The sequence below is a fragment of the Hippichthys cyanospilos genome, chromosome 11, assembly GCF_059441005.1.
Source record: "Hippichthys cyanospilos isolate Australia breed blue-spotted pipefish chromosome 11, RoL_Hcya_1.0, whole genome shotgun sequence".
NCBI classification, from domain to species: Eukaryota; Metazoa; Chordata; class Actinopteri; order Syngnathiformes; family Syngnathidae; genus Hippichthys; species Hippichthys cyanospilos.
The window spans coordinates 20,460,636-20,477,656 of NC_142379.1; the positions used below are offsets into that span (position 1 = coordinate 20,460,636).

General features: G+C 37.3%; 2 protein-coding genes across 2 annotated transcripts; both read right to left on the reverse strand.

Annotated features, from left to right (window-relative positions):
* Positions 1 to 5,167: 5,167 nt before the first annotated feature.
* Positions 5,168 to 6,744, reverse strand: snrpd2 (small nuclear ribonucleoprotein D2 polypeptide). Its single transcript, XM_088428527.1, has 3 exons — positions 6,649 to 6,744; positions 5,608 to 5,787; positions 5,168 to 5,523 (listed from the first exon to the last, which is right to left on the reverse strand). Coding segments are annotated over exons 1-3 (357 nt in total). The 5' UTR covers positions 6,651 to 6,744; the 3' UTR covers positions 5,168 to 5,348.
* A 1,456-nt stretch (positions 6,745 to 8,200) lies between these two features.
* Positions 8,201 to 15,585, reverse strand: polr2i (RNA polymerase II subunit I). The gene is made up of 6 exons (XM_088426713.1): positions 15,383 to 15,585; positions 15,204 to 15,258; positions 14,385 to 14,458; positions 12,712 to 12,786; positions 11,762 to 11,813; positions 8,201 to 9,325 (listed from the first exon to the last, which is right to left on the reverse strand). Exons 1-6 carry the CDS (start codon positions 15,442 to 15,444, stop codon positions 9,263 to 9,265), a joined length of 381 nt encoding a protein of 126 aa, XP_088282839.1. The 5' UTR covers positions 15,445 to 15,585; the 3' UTR covers positions 8,201 to 9,262.
* Between the last annotated feature and the right edge of the window lie 1,436 nt (positions 15,586 to 17,021).

Here is a 17,021-nt window from a genome sequence, read left to right on the forward strand (position 1 = left end):
ATTCTCTAGGAAGAGGTTCATGATTCATTTGAGGAAAAAAAACATCCGAATATGATGCAGCGTTACATGTTTGAACATGTGACGCTCCTTCATATTAGGATGTTTTTAATCAAATAGTAGCAGATGACGCGTGTCCGCCATCTTTCGTGACGCCCCTTTCGTTCCTTCACGTCACCCCAGGTACGATTGGGCGCCTCTGAGAAAAACGCGCTCTGGCTATTAAAAGTGTTCCTCGTCCACTTTTAGAAATGACGAAGAGTGAAATTCCCTCCGTCCCCTCGCTATGGATTTAATGATTTTTTTTTATTTGTTTGTATTTGTTTGTCGACGACATGGCGCTATAACTCATGTTGACCGCACCAACTTTTGGAAAGCTTACATCTCTCTACATTTTTAGGTATTTGAGAAATTAGTTATATCCAATTTGTACGATGCCAAAATTATACGGTGCAATGATTTATGTCACGTGACGTGACCATGACCCTGGTCAAGAGACACAGGGGCAATAGCCGTCTTCAGGGTATCTTTCTGTAAAATGATCAGAAGCCAACTAATCTAGAGCAGGGGTTCTCAAAGTGGGGTGTACGGACCCCTGGGGCTCCATGACCTGACGACAGGGGGTCTGTGAAATAATTTAGTAGATTTGTGTTAATTTATTTTTGTATTAAAATGTGAATGTATTCATGACTCTTCAATGAAGCAACCAATTCAACCAGTTTAAAGGTTTTTAAACATAATGATTTTGAAATTTCCCAAATAGACCCACGTAATTCATGTCATCATCTTGATCAGCTTGATTATTTAGTCACTAAATATTTGGCAGCAACCTGTTTGGGGAAAATTGACCCAATGTGTGATGAGGAAGCATGCAATTTGCAATTATTATTTTGTAAACTTCTGTATGACTGAATGTAACAAATGTACTTGTTGCCAAATTGAATATGTTGGTGAATAAAAAGTCCCTTTCATTTGGCTTCAATTGTTTTTTGTTTTGTTTTGTTTCTGCATACATTAGCAATGGGTTCCTTGGAAAATTTGCTTTCCAAAAAGGGGTCCCTGACTCCAAAAAATTTGAAAACCCTGGTCTTGAAAAAATATAAAAACAACAAACTCTTAAAAGGACAGTGTGTAAGATAGACCGTTTTTTCATTCAAAAGGAACAAATGAAATTGTAAATTTCAAAAACTTGCAAATGAATGTGTTGTTAATGGCCAACAGTATGTTTGAAATATAATCATGAAATATAATCGTCACTTCTCCGGAGGCGGCCATGCTTTTTTTTTTTTTTTTTTTTTTTATAGCTATGGACAAAGGTAAATGCAGCACCTCCTGCTGTCCGAAATCAAAAACACTCTGTCTTACACACTGTCTCTTTAAAGTGGCATTCATGGAAGCCACAGAGCAGAGTTTGAGTGGTTATGCAATAAGGACTTGTGCAATATCAAATCAGTAGTGCATTCTGCCAACAGAGGAAAGCTACAGAATCATTATCTTGCTATTCAGTTTACAAAAAGTAATCAACATGAACCCATGAACAGAAATACCATTAATAACACATTGCAAAGCAAAGCAATGCTATCTTATATGTTGACATGGTTGGTCCAGTTTCAACCAAGTCTCACCAAGAAACAAAACGCTCTAAAAACATACCTTCTTTCTAACGGAAACAGAAATGGATGTTGGGATGAGAAAAGAATGCATTACCACAGCGCAAGGCATGCGTTAAATCGTAAACATCCACAAATCCCCAAATGCTTTTAGAGTCATTGCACACACACACATGCAGGAATGCATGCACATGCACTCTCACACACACACACACACACGCACACACGCATACACCATTCTCTGACCAATTATTGGTAGGGTATCTTGAGTCCTGTACCTCCTGTTAACCCTGCTATTCACCAAAGCTGTCATGCAAATTAAAATGTCTTTTCCAATAGTGAGTGTAGAGTTTTGCAGATGATATTGTACAGATCCTGTGAAAGCATGTGCTGAATATGTATTGGAACATGTTTCCCAAGTTGGTTATGTTCCAAGCGAGAGTGGTAATTCTTCAGCTATAGCAAGAAAGTCATGCCATAATAATAGGGTCTTCTAAGTACCACAACTTTATTTCCAGAACCTGACGTCAGTCGGTCACTCTCCCTGACAACTGACCATTTGACAGAAGTTATGGAATAAAAAAATTGAAAAGACATTTGAGCATGCCAAGACACATGTGGACTGTTGTAAAATATTGTAAGCATAACAGCTCTGAACTTGTTCAAGTATGTAAATAAACAACGGAAGACCACTGAAATTCCAGTGAATTCAAAACGAGCAGATATTAATAATAATAACATCATTGTGAAATAGTCTTGGAAAACTTACTGCATTCTCTTACACTTCCATAAATGGTATATTGGAGACTCAAAATTGTCCCTAAGTACATGTATGATTGTGAGTGTGAATGGCTGCTTGTCCCCAATGATTGGCTGGCAACCAGTTCAGAGTGTCCCCCACCTACTGCTCAAAGACGGTTGGGATACGCACCAGCAAGCTAGCCACCCTAGTGAGGATCAACGGCTACAGGAAATGGATACAGGGATGAAGACAACATGAAAACTCAGGAAATTCAGGAAGGCCCGAGTTGAGACATTTTGGTATATGTTAGCAACAGCATTGATAAGAACTAATTTGCATCTAATTAATGTTTTGTGTTGAAATGAATTGCATTTGTAATTCAGTTACACGGTTGAGTTAATCAAAGTAATTTGCATACATTTTTGTACATTTTGAGGCGCCACCACCATTATAAAAATCTCAAGCATTGACCGGTGTGGTTATAAAAAAGGTTGGGGGACCACTGTGCTAAAGGATTTACGCAGTCGTGGTTCTGTCCCATCACTTCTTTTACTGCAAGGAAACTTGAGAAAACGTATTAGCGAGACGTCGCAAGCTGCTGTCAGCAGCAACTCGCGCTAGTGCTCAATAACAACTGACAGTCCTTCTCCGCAGGTTTCCTCATGCCAAACAACGTTACAATATGCAAACATTCGTACTTTTACAAGCAATGCAATTATCAGCACTGCAATTTACAAGCCAAAGTGACTTTCTGATTGGTTCTTTATTTACAGATCAGCTGTTAGCACACAGCACCAATGTCATTGACATGACTTTGTGAGTTTTTTTTTTTTTTAAATGTATATCATTACGTGGGTGACACCCAGTGTCCAAAATGAGACACTACAGAACCATTTTATTCTGTTCACCTTTTTGCAGTTCTCGGCACTCCTTGCAAAGTTGTACAACCAGATATTTTAATTGGTGCATTTTTAGTCCTCTGGATATTTGCCTTTCATTGTATTTGTTTGTTTATTATGTGTTATATACAAAATATGTATCTTTTGAACAAATGGAAAAAAAATCATAGAAAATTTTGATTTTTTATGCAACTTAAGGGAAAATGTTATGCTGTGATTCACTGGGGACCCAAAAAGAAGTTAGTAATATTTTAACTTTTTTATTTCCACTATACTTTTCACCAGTTTATTTACAAAAGACCCTCGCTATTTGGGGGATAATTGGGACCAGGCCAGGGTGCAAAAATCTACATCTGATCAACACTAATGGTTCTGAAGATACTGTGTATACCTGTCCGATCCGCTTTGTGATAGATTTTCCTCCATGCAGCCCCTGAGCCCAAATGAGCTCGATACCTGTCATATAGCCTGTTTTGGTCAAATGAGCTCAGTAGACACTGACCTCTTATCTCAAAATGTACATTGAATTGGATTTGACGGTTGTTTTATCACTAAATTAAGATTATACACGGATGAATAAAATATGAATAATTCAGTGTTCATGAGGCAAGTCTCCTTTTGTGCCAAAACCTTTCCTTTATTCAATGTACTACCTCAAATTTCCACCAGATGTCAATATCACACAATTACGTGTATTTTTGCTATGCAGCTTACACAACAAAGAAACTAAATCGATTCGTTTTTATTAGCTTGTCTTTAAGGGTCTCGGGAAGAAGACACCATTTCAAGATACCTGATTGTACACAGTGGACCGGTTGCTTGTCATTTGCAGGGCGCAGAGTCAACTGTACATGTGTCCTGGCCTGTTTGTCTTCAATAGAAAACCAAATACTTTAGCGCGCAAAATTGTGAAACACCACATGTATATAAACCACATGCAATAATTATGGTTCGACATGATTAATCATTTGCAGTAAAATGTTTCTAAAATTTTCGGAAAAAAAAACATATCTATACTCTCAGCAGATTGTTCAAATGCTATTATAGTTATATTGTAGTACATAAAGCAACAGAGTTTACTTACGATTTATTTCAAAGTGATAATGCAACTGTGCTGTGCATGAATAGGGTCAATGAACAGTGGCCAGGTCAAACAGATGAAGGGTGACAACAAAGTGAGTCAGCGCATCTGGTTTCATAAATAATGCAAGTCTTCAAACCCTTTTGCTACAGATTTAAAAAACCTTACATCATATATTACTTGTTTCTAAGTCTAGGATACTTGGAAAATTATTTAAAACATTCCCACTTCCATTTACACCACTAACCCTAACCACTGGGACTGTATATCCGGTGTACCACAATACTTGTACAAAAAACGTATATATATATATATATATATATATATATATATATATATATATATATATATATATATATATATATATAGAGAGAGAGAGAGAGAGAGAGAGAGATAGAACATGTCAATAGATTTTCTCAGAACTAAATGGTTAATTGGCAACCCAGCTTGTCGTAAATGGAAAAGTTTCTAAATGCCACTAGACTAGAATGTGTGGATAGGTGTGTAAAGAACCACTGTGATACCATTTCACCTTATTACTACAGTTCCTATACCCACTTTTGAAAAGCCATGGGATATATTGTCCCAACGAGAGTGAAAGGGTTAAAGGCAATTTGTCACATATTGAGCATTACCCACCGAAATCAAGCGTGACATATAAGATTCTGTCTGGTAAAAGGGAAATAGTGTGTGATGACTGTGGGAGGAGTGTAATTTATCTGATTTAAAAGTGATGCACTCTGCAATATAGACATCAAAGTCACAGCTTAAAAAGTATACACTCCAGAATATATTTTTCCAAATTTGGAAATGAAATTACAAAAACAAACTGGCAGAATTGGAGCTACAATGACAACCATTTTTAATTATTACAATGCAAAATACAGACTTTTGAAGAAAAATTAAAGCCCTATTCATATTGGGCCCTGGGTCTTACAGTTACAAAACAAACCAAAAAAATTCCATTGTATAAAAAAAGCGAGAAGACCCGCGGGAAAATCCATGGAACGCTAGTAAGTTTATTTTCCTGTGATGAGAGGATTTCTCAGGACAACAATAACAGAGTCACCCCTGAGAAACATTTTAGAGATGTAGCGATCCTTATTCACTGGTTTGGACTTCTTCTTTCCTTTTCCACTCTTTGGTACTTCAGTCCACATCTCCTTCACGTTTTCCAAGACCATGTTGCAATGCCTGAAACAAATCCGAAGGCAAGACAAAATTACATTTAAAGGTATCACTACCCCACAGTAAAAGTTTATTTTACTTGTTGAGTACCTGTCAAAGGCCTTGACTCTTCCAAGCAACTTTTTGTTGTTGCGACAGTTAATAAGGACCTGTGTGTTGTTCTTTACAGATTGTGTGAGCACAGACAAGGGGCCTGTGTTGAATTCCTCCTCTTCACGTTTCTGGAGTTCTTCTGGGGTCATTTCTGATTTGGGTTTGGTTAACAAACTCCTACATTGAAAGAATGAAAAATTACATAGAGTAACCATATCAGTGCTGCACTGACACTTGACAAGAAAAGCTGTACATTGAGTTGACCGTAAAGAATGATAAAAGAAAATATTGTTTCCCTCTGGTTCATTAAGCTATTACTGTAAGTCATTCTCAACTACCACTCATGACATGTTGGCGGCCTTGTAGAGCTTCACAAAACTGAATGAAACAAAACGCACATCTAAAATATTATATTCAATGAAATCCTAGAATGAACATTGTAAATGCATTCTGGGAGTTTACGTCTACTTTTTTCGTGCAGAAGTAAGTGTGAGAAGCACTGTAAACATGTGTGAACATTAGCAGGCTAGCTAAATGCAGCAAATCCCACTATTGTTAAGTTATTAAGTTTGTAAGACCAACTGGACGTTACAAAAACACATAAATTAATTGTCATTAACAATGCCCTCTCGCGACAAGGCAAAAATATATGCAGTAAAAAATTAAGCAATATCACAGTACTACGTGCATCAACCATGTCTGCATCCAATGTTAGCAGCCGATTTTAGCATGTGAGCAGGTACGCCATCTTGATCACTCGAAACCAAAACTATCCAACTGAGAGTGCAAGGTGTTGTAATTATTAAACAACGCAAACGTAGCTAAAGAGTTACGAGTAATAATTGGACGTGGATGGTTTACAAAGAACACGTTAGCTGCGGCTAAGTAGCTTTAGCTAATTTTAGCAGAATTGTTAACATTAACGACCATTTGCAGTTACAACAATTGTTGGCGCTGTTAGAATATAGGCGCTGTAAGAAGGTAGTCTAAACACTGTCGCCTCTGTATTTTTTTTTTTTAATCAGCCTAAATACTCACATGATTAACAATGACTTGGCCCAAACTGCACCGATCGCGTACAAACTCACTCCGTAAGCGTGACGATTTTTCCCACTCACCGAGAGAGAACTGCTTCCGGGTGTTCCGCGCCTGATTTTTCCATAACTTCCGGGTTGCGGTGTATGTCATTTCAAAATATACTGGCACTTCTTTACTGCGAATTACGACCAATTCCTGCCAAAATTGAGATGTTTCCCCTTATCTTCATTATCCATGGCAGTGTGTTGTATTAAAACATTGCTGGACGGTGTAATTTCAGATCGAAACGATTTAATTTTCTGTGGCACACTTGTTTTGAATGTCCGCCTCACATGCGGAGGTTGTTGTTTGGCCTCCGGCTCTATTTCCGTGTGGCGGTTCGCATGGTTTCCCCTTGCGGATTTTCTCGTTTTACCCTCCTACGTTTCAAAAACATACACGAACACTCTAGTTTATGAAAAGGCGTACCCGTGAGTTTTCTTGACCGTATTAGGTCTGAAATTGGATGCGAACCAGTTCAGGGTGTACGCTGCCTACAGTCCCAAGACAGCTGGGATAGCGAAAAGCGAACATCGTTTGACGCTTGATTAGGTTGAAAGTTGGCGCTTATGTAATAAGTCTGTATGCAAATATGTGAAACCGAAAACTATCCATCAGTAAAAAGTCGTGATTCAAGATGATTTGTGTGTGTGTGTCGGCTTCCCACAAATTCTGTAACGGTTCAAAATTGTGGAGTCAAGAGTGATTCCAGACTTCGCTGAAGGCAGCAACTGAGTTGGTGGATATCCCGCGTACCGCACGATCATTTAAGTATTGCAACTCCCAGCTTATATGTACGCAAATTTGTCTAAAATTAAAATCGCCATTTAGAAAAAAAAAGATTTACGACTTTAGTTCGGTTTTATTTCCCCCTCCTATAAAAAAAAGCCCAAAAATTACACATAACATTCAAAACAAACTTAGCTTTTATTTTAGCATATGCTGATTTTAGCATTTAATGTAGATAATGCCCTCAGTATCTAAGAGCAAAACGTCTGCCTTGCATGAAATAAACTAGCAAAGTAGAACATTGTCTGAGACTGATGAAGTGCAGCTGTAAAAAAACAAACAAAAAACGTTAATGATAAACAATGCTACTCGTATCACCAAAAAACAAAAAACAAAAAAACAAACAAACAAACAAAAACAACCCTCTTTTACACCCCTTTAAAATATAAAAAAATACTGGTACAGTTCGTTCGTTGACACAGTCTTGTTTCCTTGGCAAACCTTAACGTCTTAAATAAGGGCCTTTTAAGTTGTTGAAATAAGTTTGTTGTACTGCTGTCTTTTATTGCAATGAGCTTGGAACAAACGTTTAGTGGTACTTGAGCCACTCCTATCACCGTAAACCAAAACAGCCTCCAAACCACTGATGATACAACACCTGTGTTTTGGAAACAAACGGTTCACTTTCGTTAGTTGTAGCGATGCTGCGATTGCCTTTTGGTTGGCACGTAAACCAGGGAAAACTATGGAAGCTTCAAGAGGGCAAAACGCACCAGACCAAATGTGAAGAAAATATTGATTTATTTTTTAAACAGTAACAAAATAAAGACCCAAAGCCAGGTCACAGGGGCAGCAGCTTTCACAGGGAAACCCAGACTTCCCTCTCCTCTGGTCACATCTTCCAAAAGGGCATAGAGGCATGTCCAGACCAGTTAGCAGACATACTTTATTCAGCAGGTTCGCCCCCCGGGTGCTCATTGCAGGTGGGACATGCGCTGAACACCTCAGCAGGGAGGCATTCTAACCAGATGCCTTGACCCACCTCATCTGGCTACTCCAAATGTGGAAGAGCAGTAGCTGTAACTCAGTTTATAACTTTGTTCCACCCAGATGAGCCAGTTTCTCACCCTATTTGCTTTACTGATTTAGGACCATGGTCTCAGATTTGGAGGTGCCGATTTTCATCCCAACTGCTTGACACTCGGCAATGAAATGCTCCAGTGAGAGTTGAGGATTGCAGCTTGAAAAAGCCAACAGCACTACATCTGTGTATATGTGCCCTCAACCTCAATATTGCCCCAACCACCACAAAAAATGACCTTAAAAAACATAACCCCCAAAAAATATCCAACCAGCTGTTTTGCATTTTTGGGGTTACGAGTTTTGCATCCTAAGTACTTCTATGTAAAATGAATACACATTTGAAGGCCAGAGAGTATAGTGGACACACATATTGGCTGATGACTGTATTGTGATAGCGTACCTATTGTGCATAACTGTTTTTCAACAAATTGAGCTTGTAAATAGTCTGCGTTATTATTTTTTTGATGTTTCAAGTGTCATGAATTGAAATGCGAAAAACGCTGCAGATTGTTAGGGTAGTGGCTTAAGACATACAAAAGCAGGCATTGTCTTTCTACAAGAAGTGTATGACGTAAACACAAACACTTTAATATAAAAATATAATTGGTTGCGGATAACAATCATTCTTTAATTCTGTCAATAAAAGGACACATGTCTATAGTTGAAACAACTCAATTTTGCTAACAAAACTGAAAATTGAAACTGCTAGTAAAGAACAAATAAAACTATCTTCACAAGATGTCTGACAAAGTTGCCACGCACACTATTCCGTCCATCTATGTCCACAGTGAGGGGCAGTGCAGACATAGTAAAGTCTCATTGCATCCTGTGTTGGGAGGAACATAACATAGGATTAGATTTGAAATCTACTAGAATACATCACTCAAAGACTACAATGACTCCTGCTGGGTAGCTTCTAATCATTTGTGATGCTATAATACATACGTGTATCGAGGGCTGCACAATTAATCCAATTTTAATCGAGATCACAATCTTGCCTGACATGATTACTGTATTTTTCGGACTATAAGCCATGGCTTTTTTCTCATGATTTGAGCCCTACGGGTTATAGTGCAGAGCAGCTCTGCTGTGTTTTATCACCTGTCAAGCAAATGTGTGTATCTGCTCAAGAAATGAGTTTATGGAACAACTAAGAAATAGAACTGAAAAGATGTGAATCAATGGCTATGCTCAAAAAGAGTTTTAAAATATACTGTTAAAGATATTTTTAAAAAATGTCTAAATTGAATTAAGATCTTATATAAAAGTTTGTGACGTAAATTTGATATACAGTACACAGTATATATGATTGTATTTATAATATTATGATTGTATATATTATTTATGTGCAGTGTGTGCAATGTTAACTAAAATAATCTATCAATTAAACAACGGGAGACAGAATGCTATCAAAGTGTTGATTTCAAGTTTGAACTGGTATTTAACTATTAGTATTCTGTTGGTGATATGTAGGTAATATCGATCCACCCATTTTCTATGAATGATGGGACGAAACATACAGGCATGTTCAGTCTGTTAAAGAGAGGATGTTGCGGTTGGTAGACAATTCAAGAAGTATTAAAAAAAAAATAAAAAAAAATCACACTTTCATATACCACCTTTTTGCATAAATATCTGATGTTATGACCTGTGGTTTATAGTCCAGTGCGGCTTATCTGTGGCAGAAGATATACTGGTGCGGCTTATAGTCCGTAAGATATGTTAATTATGCTGATCCTCTATGATTTTAACATTTAAAAAGGTGGCTACATACATGTTGATTCAAGCACTTTCAGTCATCCTACCACCAGGGAACATATATAGAGTAGTCTTGTTTGTATGCTGTAGACACCATTTACTGCCACTAGGATGGGAGAATATCGGCAAAATCGTGAAAGCTGCACAGAGTATTAAGTGTTGCAAAACGTGTGCCTTCTTTCTGCACGGAGCGTTCATGCTTCAAGCATAAACCAAGCCTATGCTACATTCACACCAAATGCGAAAAATTGCCTCGCTACACTCATTTGGTTGGTTTTCGGTCACCGGGTGTTTCATTTGGTTGGTTTTCGGTCACCGGGTGTTCACTGCATTTAGCTTGTTCAAATATTCACGCGAGGGGTGGTGGGGTGAACTTCTTGTGCACTTTACAGAGGATCCAGAAAGGAGAACACCGCAGAGAACTTTCATTTTGCAGAGCCAATTTTCTCTGACAGCACCTTTCTTCTTCTTTTTTTATTTTGCATGTCCCCCGCTTTGCGGCAATACTTGTTTAGACAGGGGGAAAAAAAAAAAAAAAATCAAAATCGCACTCAAGTGGCCGTTATTGTGCTAAATAATGTGCTATCGCTATCTTGGCAAAGTACCTACAGTTAAATAGCTGCTAAAAAGGAAGTAAATGTTACATGTATCCCAAGGTTATCCCAAGGTCTCTGCCATTCTACAAGCCAGGTGAGTGTTTTTGCTTGGCTCTGGTTTTGTATTAAAGCTCAGCTGGCTGTGTTGGATAGCTCTGGGTGATGGCAACCCAACACCGTGACATTTTGACTGCTAAGTCCATACTCGCTTCATGTGATTCTGGAACTGTTAGCAGCCTCCCATCGGTACCAGAGTGAAATGGCATTGAGTTTCTCACCTGATTCCTAACCCTAACTGTAATACCACACTAGCTGTCAAATGAGACCCATTTTGGAACATTTGATTGGCAAAAATGACATTTTGACTGCTAAGTCCATACTCCAAGTGATTCTGGTACTTTAGTATTGTTTTCTTTCTTGCAAAAAAACTTTAAGGCTGTTATAGGTGTTGTTACAGGCCTGTTGTTGTAGTATGTGCTTGGTTCCAAGTAGGCTTCATTTTTTTCATTGGTTTGCACTCGGCAATTAAGTTAGCTGTGTTGCCCTGTGTGCCAAGTTTTTGCCTTGTCTTGCGTGAATTTGTTTTATCTACTTTATTTATTTTAGTTGATTCTTATTATTTCTAAGTATCAAGTGTTGAAGCCTTGTTTATATACTGCTTGTTTTAAAAAAAAGTGCAATAAATAGACGTTTGACCTAACATGATGCATAATCATGATTAATAATCATGATTTCAATATTGAACAAAATAATCGTGATTATTATTTTGGACATAATCGTGCAGCCCTATGTGTGTACTTTATAAGCTTTGAAATATTAAAAACATAGTTTGATCTATAAAATAGTGTGCCTTGTTCATATAGTATGTCAACTGATTTGAATTACATAAATATGCAAAAATTATATACCTCTGCTTTCATGCTGTGTGACTGGAAGAACACTGCCTCTTTGTGACCACATCTAGGGAAAGACATGGTGTAACAGCAGCATTAAAACACGCCAACATTCAGTAATAGACATCTCCCACTTTGTGGTGATAGACTGATATTGGCCAGGCTACTTACTAGTGGCGATATTTAGCATTTTGACAAATATTGGTAACTGCCATTAAAACAAACAAACACAAACTGACACAATCAACACTATGCAAACCTGAAAAATTCTTTAAATAAACTTATATTTGAGGACATCTAAAATAAAATTTTTTTTTTGTTTTTTTTCCAAATATCGGTTGACAACCTCCTTGACTATCATTGTATCAGCCCAGGGGAAAAAAAAAAAATATATATATATATCAGTCTATTTCTACTACTTTCACTCTACATGTACAAATTACAATATACAAATGATATAAAGCTGCATATGTATTTCAAGATACATTAAAACTTGTATAAGGTAGTTTTGAATTTGAAATCTGTCCTTTGCGACAAAGGTATTGCAATTATAATAAATATTATTGTAATATAATGAATTTACTGTGTACAAACCTATTAAAAATATTAAGTCTTTTATAAACTCTTTGCTAAGGTGCATAGACTTCACTATTAGTATTAGTGAAGTCTATGCTAAGGGGTGATTTAAAAAAATCCTCTGGTGGTCATGTAACGAAATAAAATTGACATCTAAATAAATTAAGATGCAAAAATTCCTTACAATACTACAAAATCTTTCCAGAAAAAAGGACTTCTGTTTGGAAATGTGATTTGTCAATGTGGACAAGTTAAATTTAATCTCACAAAATGTGTAGACAAGCTACATTTTGGGCTGAAAAAACAAAAACAACAAAAAATGGTAGACTTTTCATATAAAGTTGTTGTCTTTTCTGTTCAATACAATGAATATGAGTAGTAAAACGTACTTGGGGCAAGGATGGTCTTCTGTTCTTGGTAAAGTTGGATCTTGAGATACATCAGCAATGATCTGGGTCAATTCACTGCAGAACACAGAGAAAAGAGAAATGTAGGCCAATAGGGAAAATTTTTGTAGTCTACACCAACACACACGCACACACAAACAACGTAGACGCGCGCGCGCGCGCGCACACACACACACACACGCGCACACACACGCACACACACGCACACACACACACACACACACACACACACACACACACACAGTGGGCCCCCAGGTTACGAGATTAATCGTTCCACGGTTGTGTTTGTAAGGCGAATTCGCCGGATAGCGGGGCAATCTAAACCTCTGTTAAATAGCTAATGCATTTAGAACCCCAGGTAAAAACATCTAAATTGTACATACATATTAAAAATTGATACCAAAATAGTATTGTAAGTGTTACGTATATATAAAATACACGTATACAATCAGAAAACATCATAAATAAAAAAAAATAGAAAGGATTTATTTACCTTTGAGTGGCTTGTTATGCCCATATTCCCTAGCAAGGGTAGCTTCGTATTTCTTGTTTGTCTCCGCTTCGTTTCCATATAAATCTTCTTCTTACTTCTTAGAAAATTGCTCTTATTTTCTGTTGGCGTTAAACTACCTCCGCTGCAACGTGTCACGACAATGCTGGTCTGTTATTGGTCGGCGTCTCGCCTCCCTGAGACACTGGTCTACTCATTGATCAGCGTGATGGGGTCACATATATGCTGGTCTGTATTGATCGTGCACGGGGTCACAAAGATGGCCGCCTAAAGACTTGCTCTCGTGTGAGAGTGCTTTCAATATTGTATTTATTATACATTTTAGTGCTTAATTTAAACTTGAATTGGTGATCTATGAGTCCCAAGATTGCTAGTGATCTTAAAGAGAGAAGTAAGATGATTTATAAGGAAACAAAGCTGGAGATGATTAAGAAATACGAAGAAAGCTAAGCTAGCCTAGCCTAGGCTACCCGTACTAGGGAATATGTTCATAACGAGCGTCACTCAAAGGTAAATAAATCCTTTATATAAAGGGTGTTCCAAACTGGTTGACCCCATTCTAAATGCCCATATCTCGGAAACTACTTGATAGATCTTAATAAAACTAAATACAATTTATGTTGAAAGTCATGAGTTTTGTTAAATTTACAAAGAAAAGTACAAATATTTGTTGGTTCTATGACAGATTTTCATAAATGTTCATGTTTATGAGCCCCGCCTACTTTGCACATGTTGATGGTCGTCCTGGCGATTTCGGTATGCATAAGCAGCCCTTTTCTTGAAATTTATAGTGCCAAGTCCTAATTTGTTTTGTAGTTGGTATCTTTTTTGCAAAATTTGTGAAGTAGGCACATTGCACTGTCTTTGATGACTGAGTTCGAGCATACTTTAAGTCTTGGTCATTCCAACGAAAATTGTCAAAATTATTGGCCTATGAAATGGGTTCAAACATTTTGGAACACCCTGTATTTTTTATTCATGATGCTAATCAATTGTATGCATGCCAAACAGCTGCGTATTGCTATAAAACACAGTAGCACATTTATAACAGGCACATGTACATTTGAGCATTGCTCCATCAATTTAGAAACTTATTTTGAACACATGAATTAGCAGTCCAAATGCAACAACATTTGTTACTTACTCAACCTCATGTGTTATCTTGTTGACATAAATGCAGCTGTTGTCCGCCTCTTGCTGGTAGTCACAGTTTCTGCACTGTGAAATAAAACACAATTTAGAAACTGAATGTGCCGAGTTAAATCCGTGCAATTACTGATATTCATTTGACCAACAACAAACCTTGTGTGTTTCTGAAGGAATCAACGTTTGACAGTATAGAGTCTGGTTGGACATTTAACATGATTTTAAGTGAATCAAATCAACCAATGATTCAATAGTGCATTATAAACTCTGGTCAAGCCACGGCATTTAATCACATTTCTGTAAAGCTTAATAAACTTTTGCCAAATTTGTCTTATAACGGCCAATATAAATCTTCAGGTTTTCAAAACATTTTAATTTTGCGAAGCAGACTGCAAGAACGTCGAATTAGTGAGCAAATCTAAACATAAACAGGAGAGATACCTTTATTACATGCTCATTTTCAGCTGCACCTGAGATAGTTTAACAAAATGCACAAAGCTTGTATTAGCTACGATGCCGTATTTTTGCAGTGTTTTCTTTGTCCTATCTGCCATATTTTATCATTCGTTTTTCAAACGGAAAACCAAAATATCACCACAGGTCATCAGAGGATCTTTATTTCTGCAGATATTGAGTCTTTTGGCATTCATTAAATAATTATTTTTGCTTGTTGAAGAACAAACATAAACACAGAAGTCCCAATAACACACTTTCACTCAATTATGAATGACCAACTTAAAAATACAGGATATTCTGTGATGGCCAAGTGGGAGGCATTTAATGAACTGACATGGAATGACCACTCTCACAAGCTTACCGCGTAGAGTAAAATCCGATTCTCCTTATCTTCTTTTGGATACAACATATTGTTACTGAAAAAACAATTCACACAAAATAAGACAACTCAAATATACACTTATTCAACAACCCTTCATGTTTGCTTCACATTTTGTAGCATAGCTAGCGAGGTACATTTAATAAACCAATGTATCTTACCACTCTTGACAAAACCGGATCCCCACAAAACCTGGCTCGTATGTCCCGGTTTCCAAATCCATTGAAATTACCACTGTTTAACGATTAGAAAAATACCCCGATGATTTCTACTTTCAATTCAATTACAGGAAAAAAGTATTCCTCTCTTGAAACACAAACACGAAACAAGAAAGACACGCACTGAAAACTGACAAATGCGCATGCGTGTGATATTGTTGACCCTTTTCAAGACAGCGCCAGTCAGTGGTTGGAGGTAACTCTCGCATCGGAACTCATAATTAGGAAATACAGTATGCAGAACGCTACACTTCCAAAGTCGTGTTAGCGTTTTTCTAAATGTAGTAGGCGCTATTGGAGAGATTTTTTTCTAAATTATTACAGTAAAGTAAAAATGTAAATTTATGCATTTTATAGATGCATTTTATATGTGATGGTGTCAAAACTTTGAAAATAATAAAATAAATATCCACGAAATTTTATCAAGTCAAAATTAAAAATCGCAGTTTGATATAAGAAGAACATCATTTTACTTCTTTACTCTTAATTGAATATGAACAAAATAAAATAACACAAACATATTAAAAATGAAACATTAAAGAAAGAAAAGGCTTGCACTCACCAAAACAAACAGCGGTCATAATCGATCAGTCTTTTCAATATCTAATGATTTTTCTTGAACACTTTATGCTCAAGCTTTCTCTTCACACTGAGATGTGCAGTGTATCCACTCGGGTGTTCCCAAAAGTTTTTTGATGGCACCGTAGCACATTGAGGAGCTCTCTTTACCTTCAAACAGAGATGTACAACACTGCATATCCACTCGGGTGTCCCAAGAAGTTTTTAAAAGCACCGTAGCGCATGTGTCCAGCCGCCCAGACGGTGTGTCATTGCTGCCTTGGTTAAACAATTGAAGTTTGCAAATCCATTGTAGCTTCAAACACTAACTCGATCCTTTGCAAACAAAAGGATTCCCAGCAGAACTATTTGCCAGGGTTAGCTCACGCCCCTGGTAGCCAAATCAGAAATCTGGCTAAATCGGGACAGGTCAGCTAATAGCTACGCTAGGCCTCTAGCCAAAGCCAACACCGCGTAGCTTGTTTGTTGAGCATTGAACCGCCTTCCTAAAGTGAGCAACCACTCACGTCACGTTCAACGTGAGGCCTCTACATGGCGATCTTATGACTCGTTTGGCAATTACAACTGCCTATTAAATTATGCAGGCTGCTCACATTATCCATCTACGCGTCCGCAAAAGCCTGCAACTGTTAAAGCGAATGCCCTAGCGCCTCCGGGAGAAGGCAGATTACATACAGCCTGCACAAATTAGCTGAATTCTTATTGGCTAAAAACTCCAACTTAAAACTACAACACGAGGAGCAGGAGCCTAACCAAATGGTTATACTATGACACGAAAACAACAGACTATGGCGAATAATTTTATAAATAAAATATATAATAAACAAATGTAGTAAAAATTAATTTGAAATGAAACTAACTTTCAGTATAGTTATTATAATTGTTATAGTTTATTATGATAATGATGTCAGGTTATGTTAGGCCAGCAGACAAGGCCTATCACGGTCCATCGCTGCAAAAACCCCATCCAGAAAAAAAAAAAAAAAAATGGTCAACAGTGCTC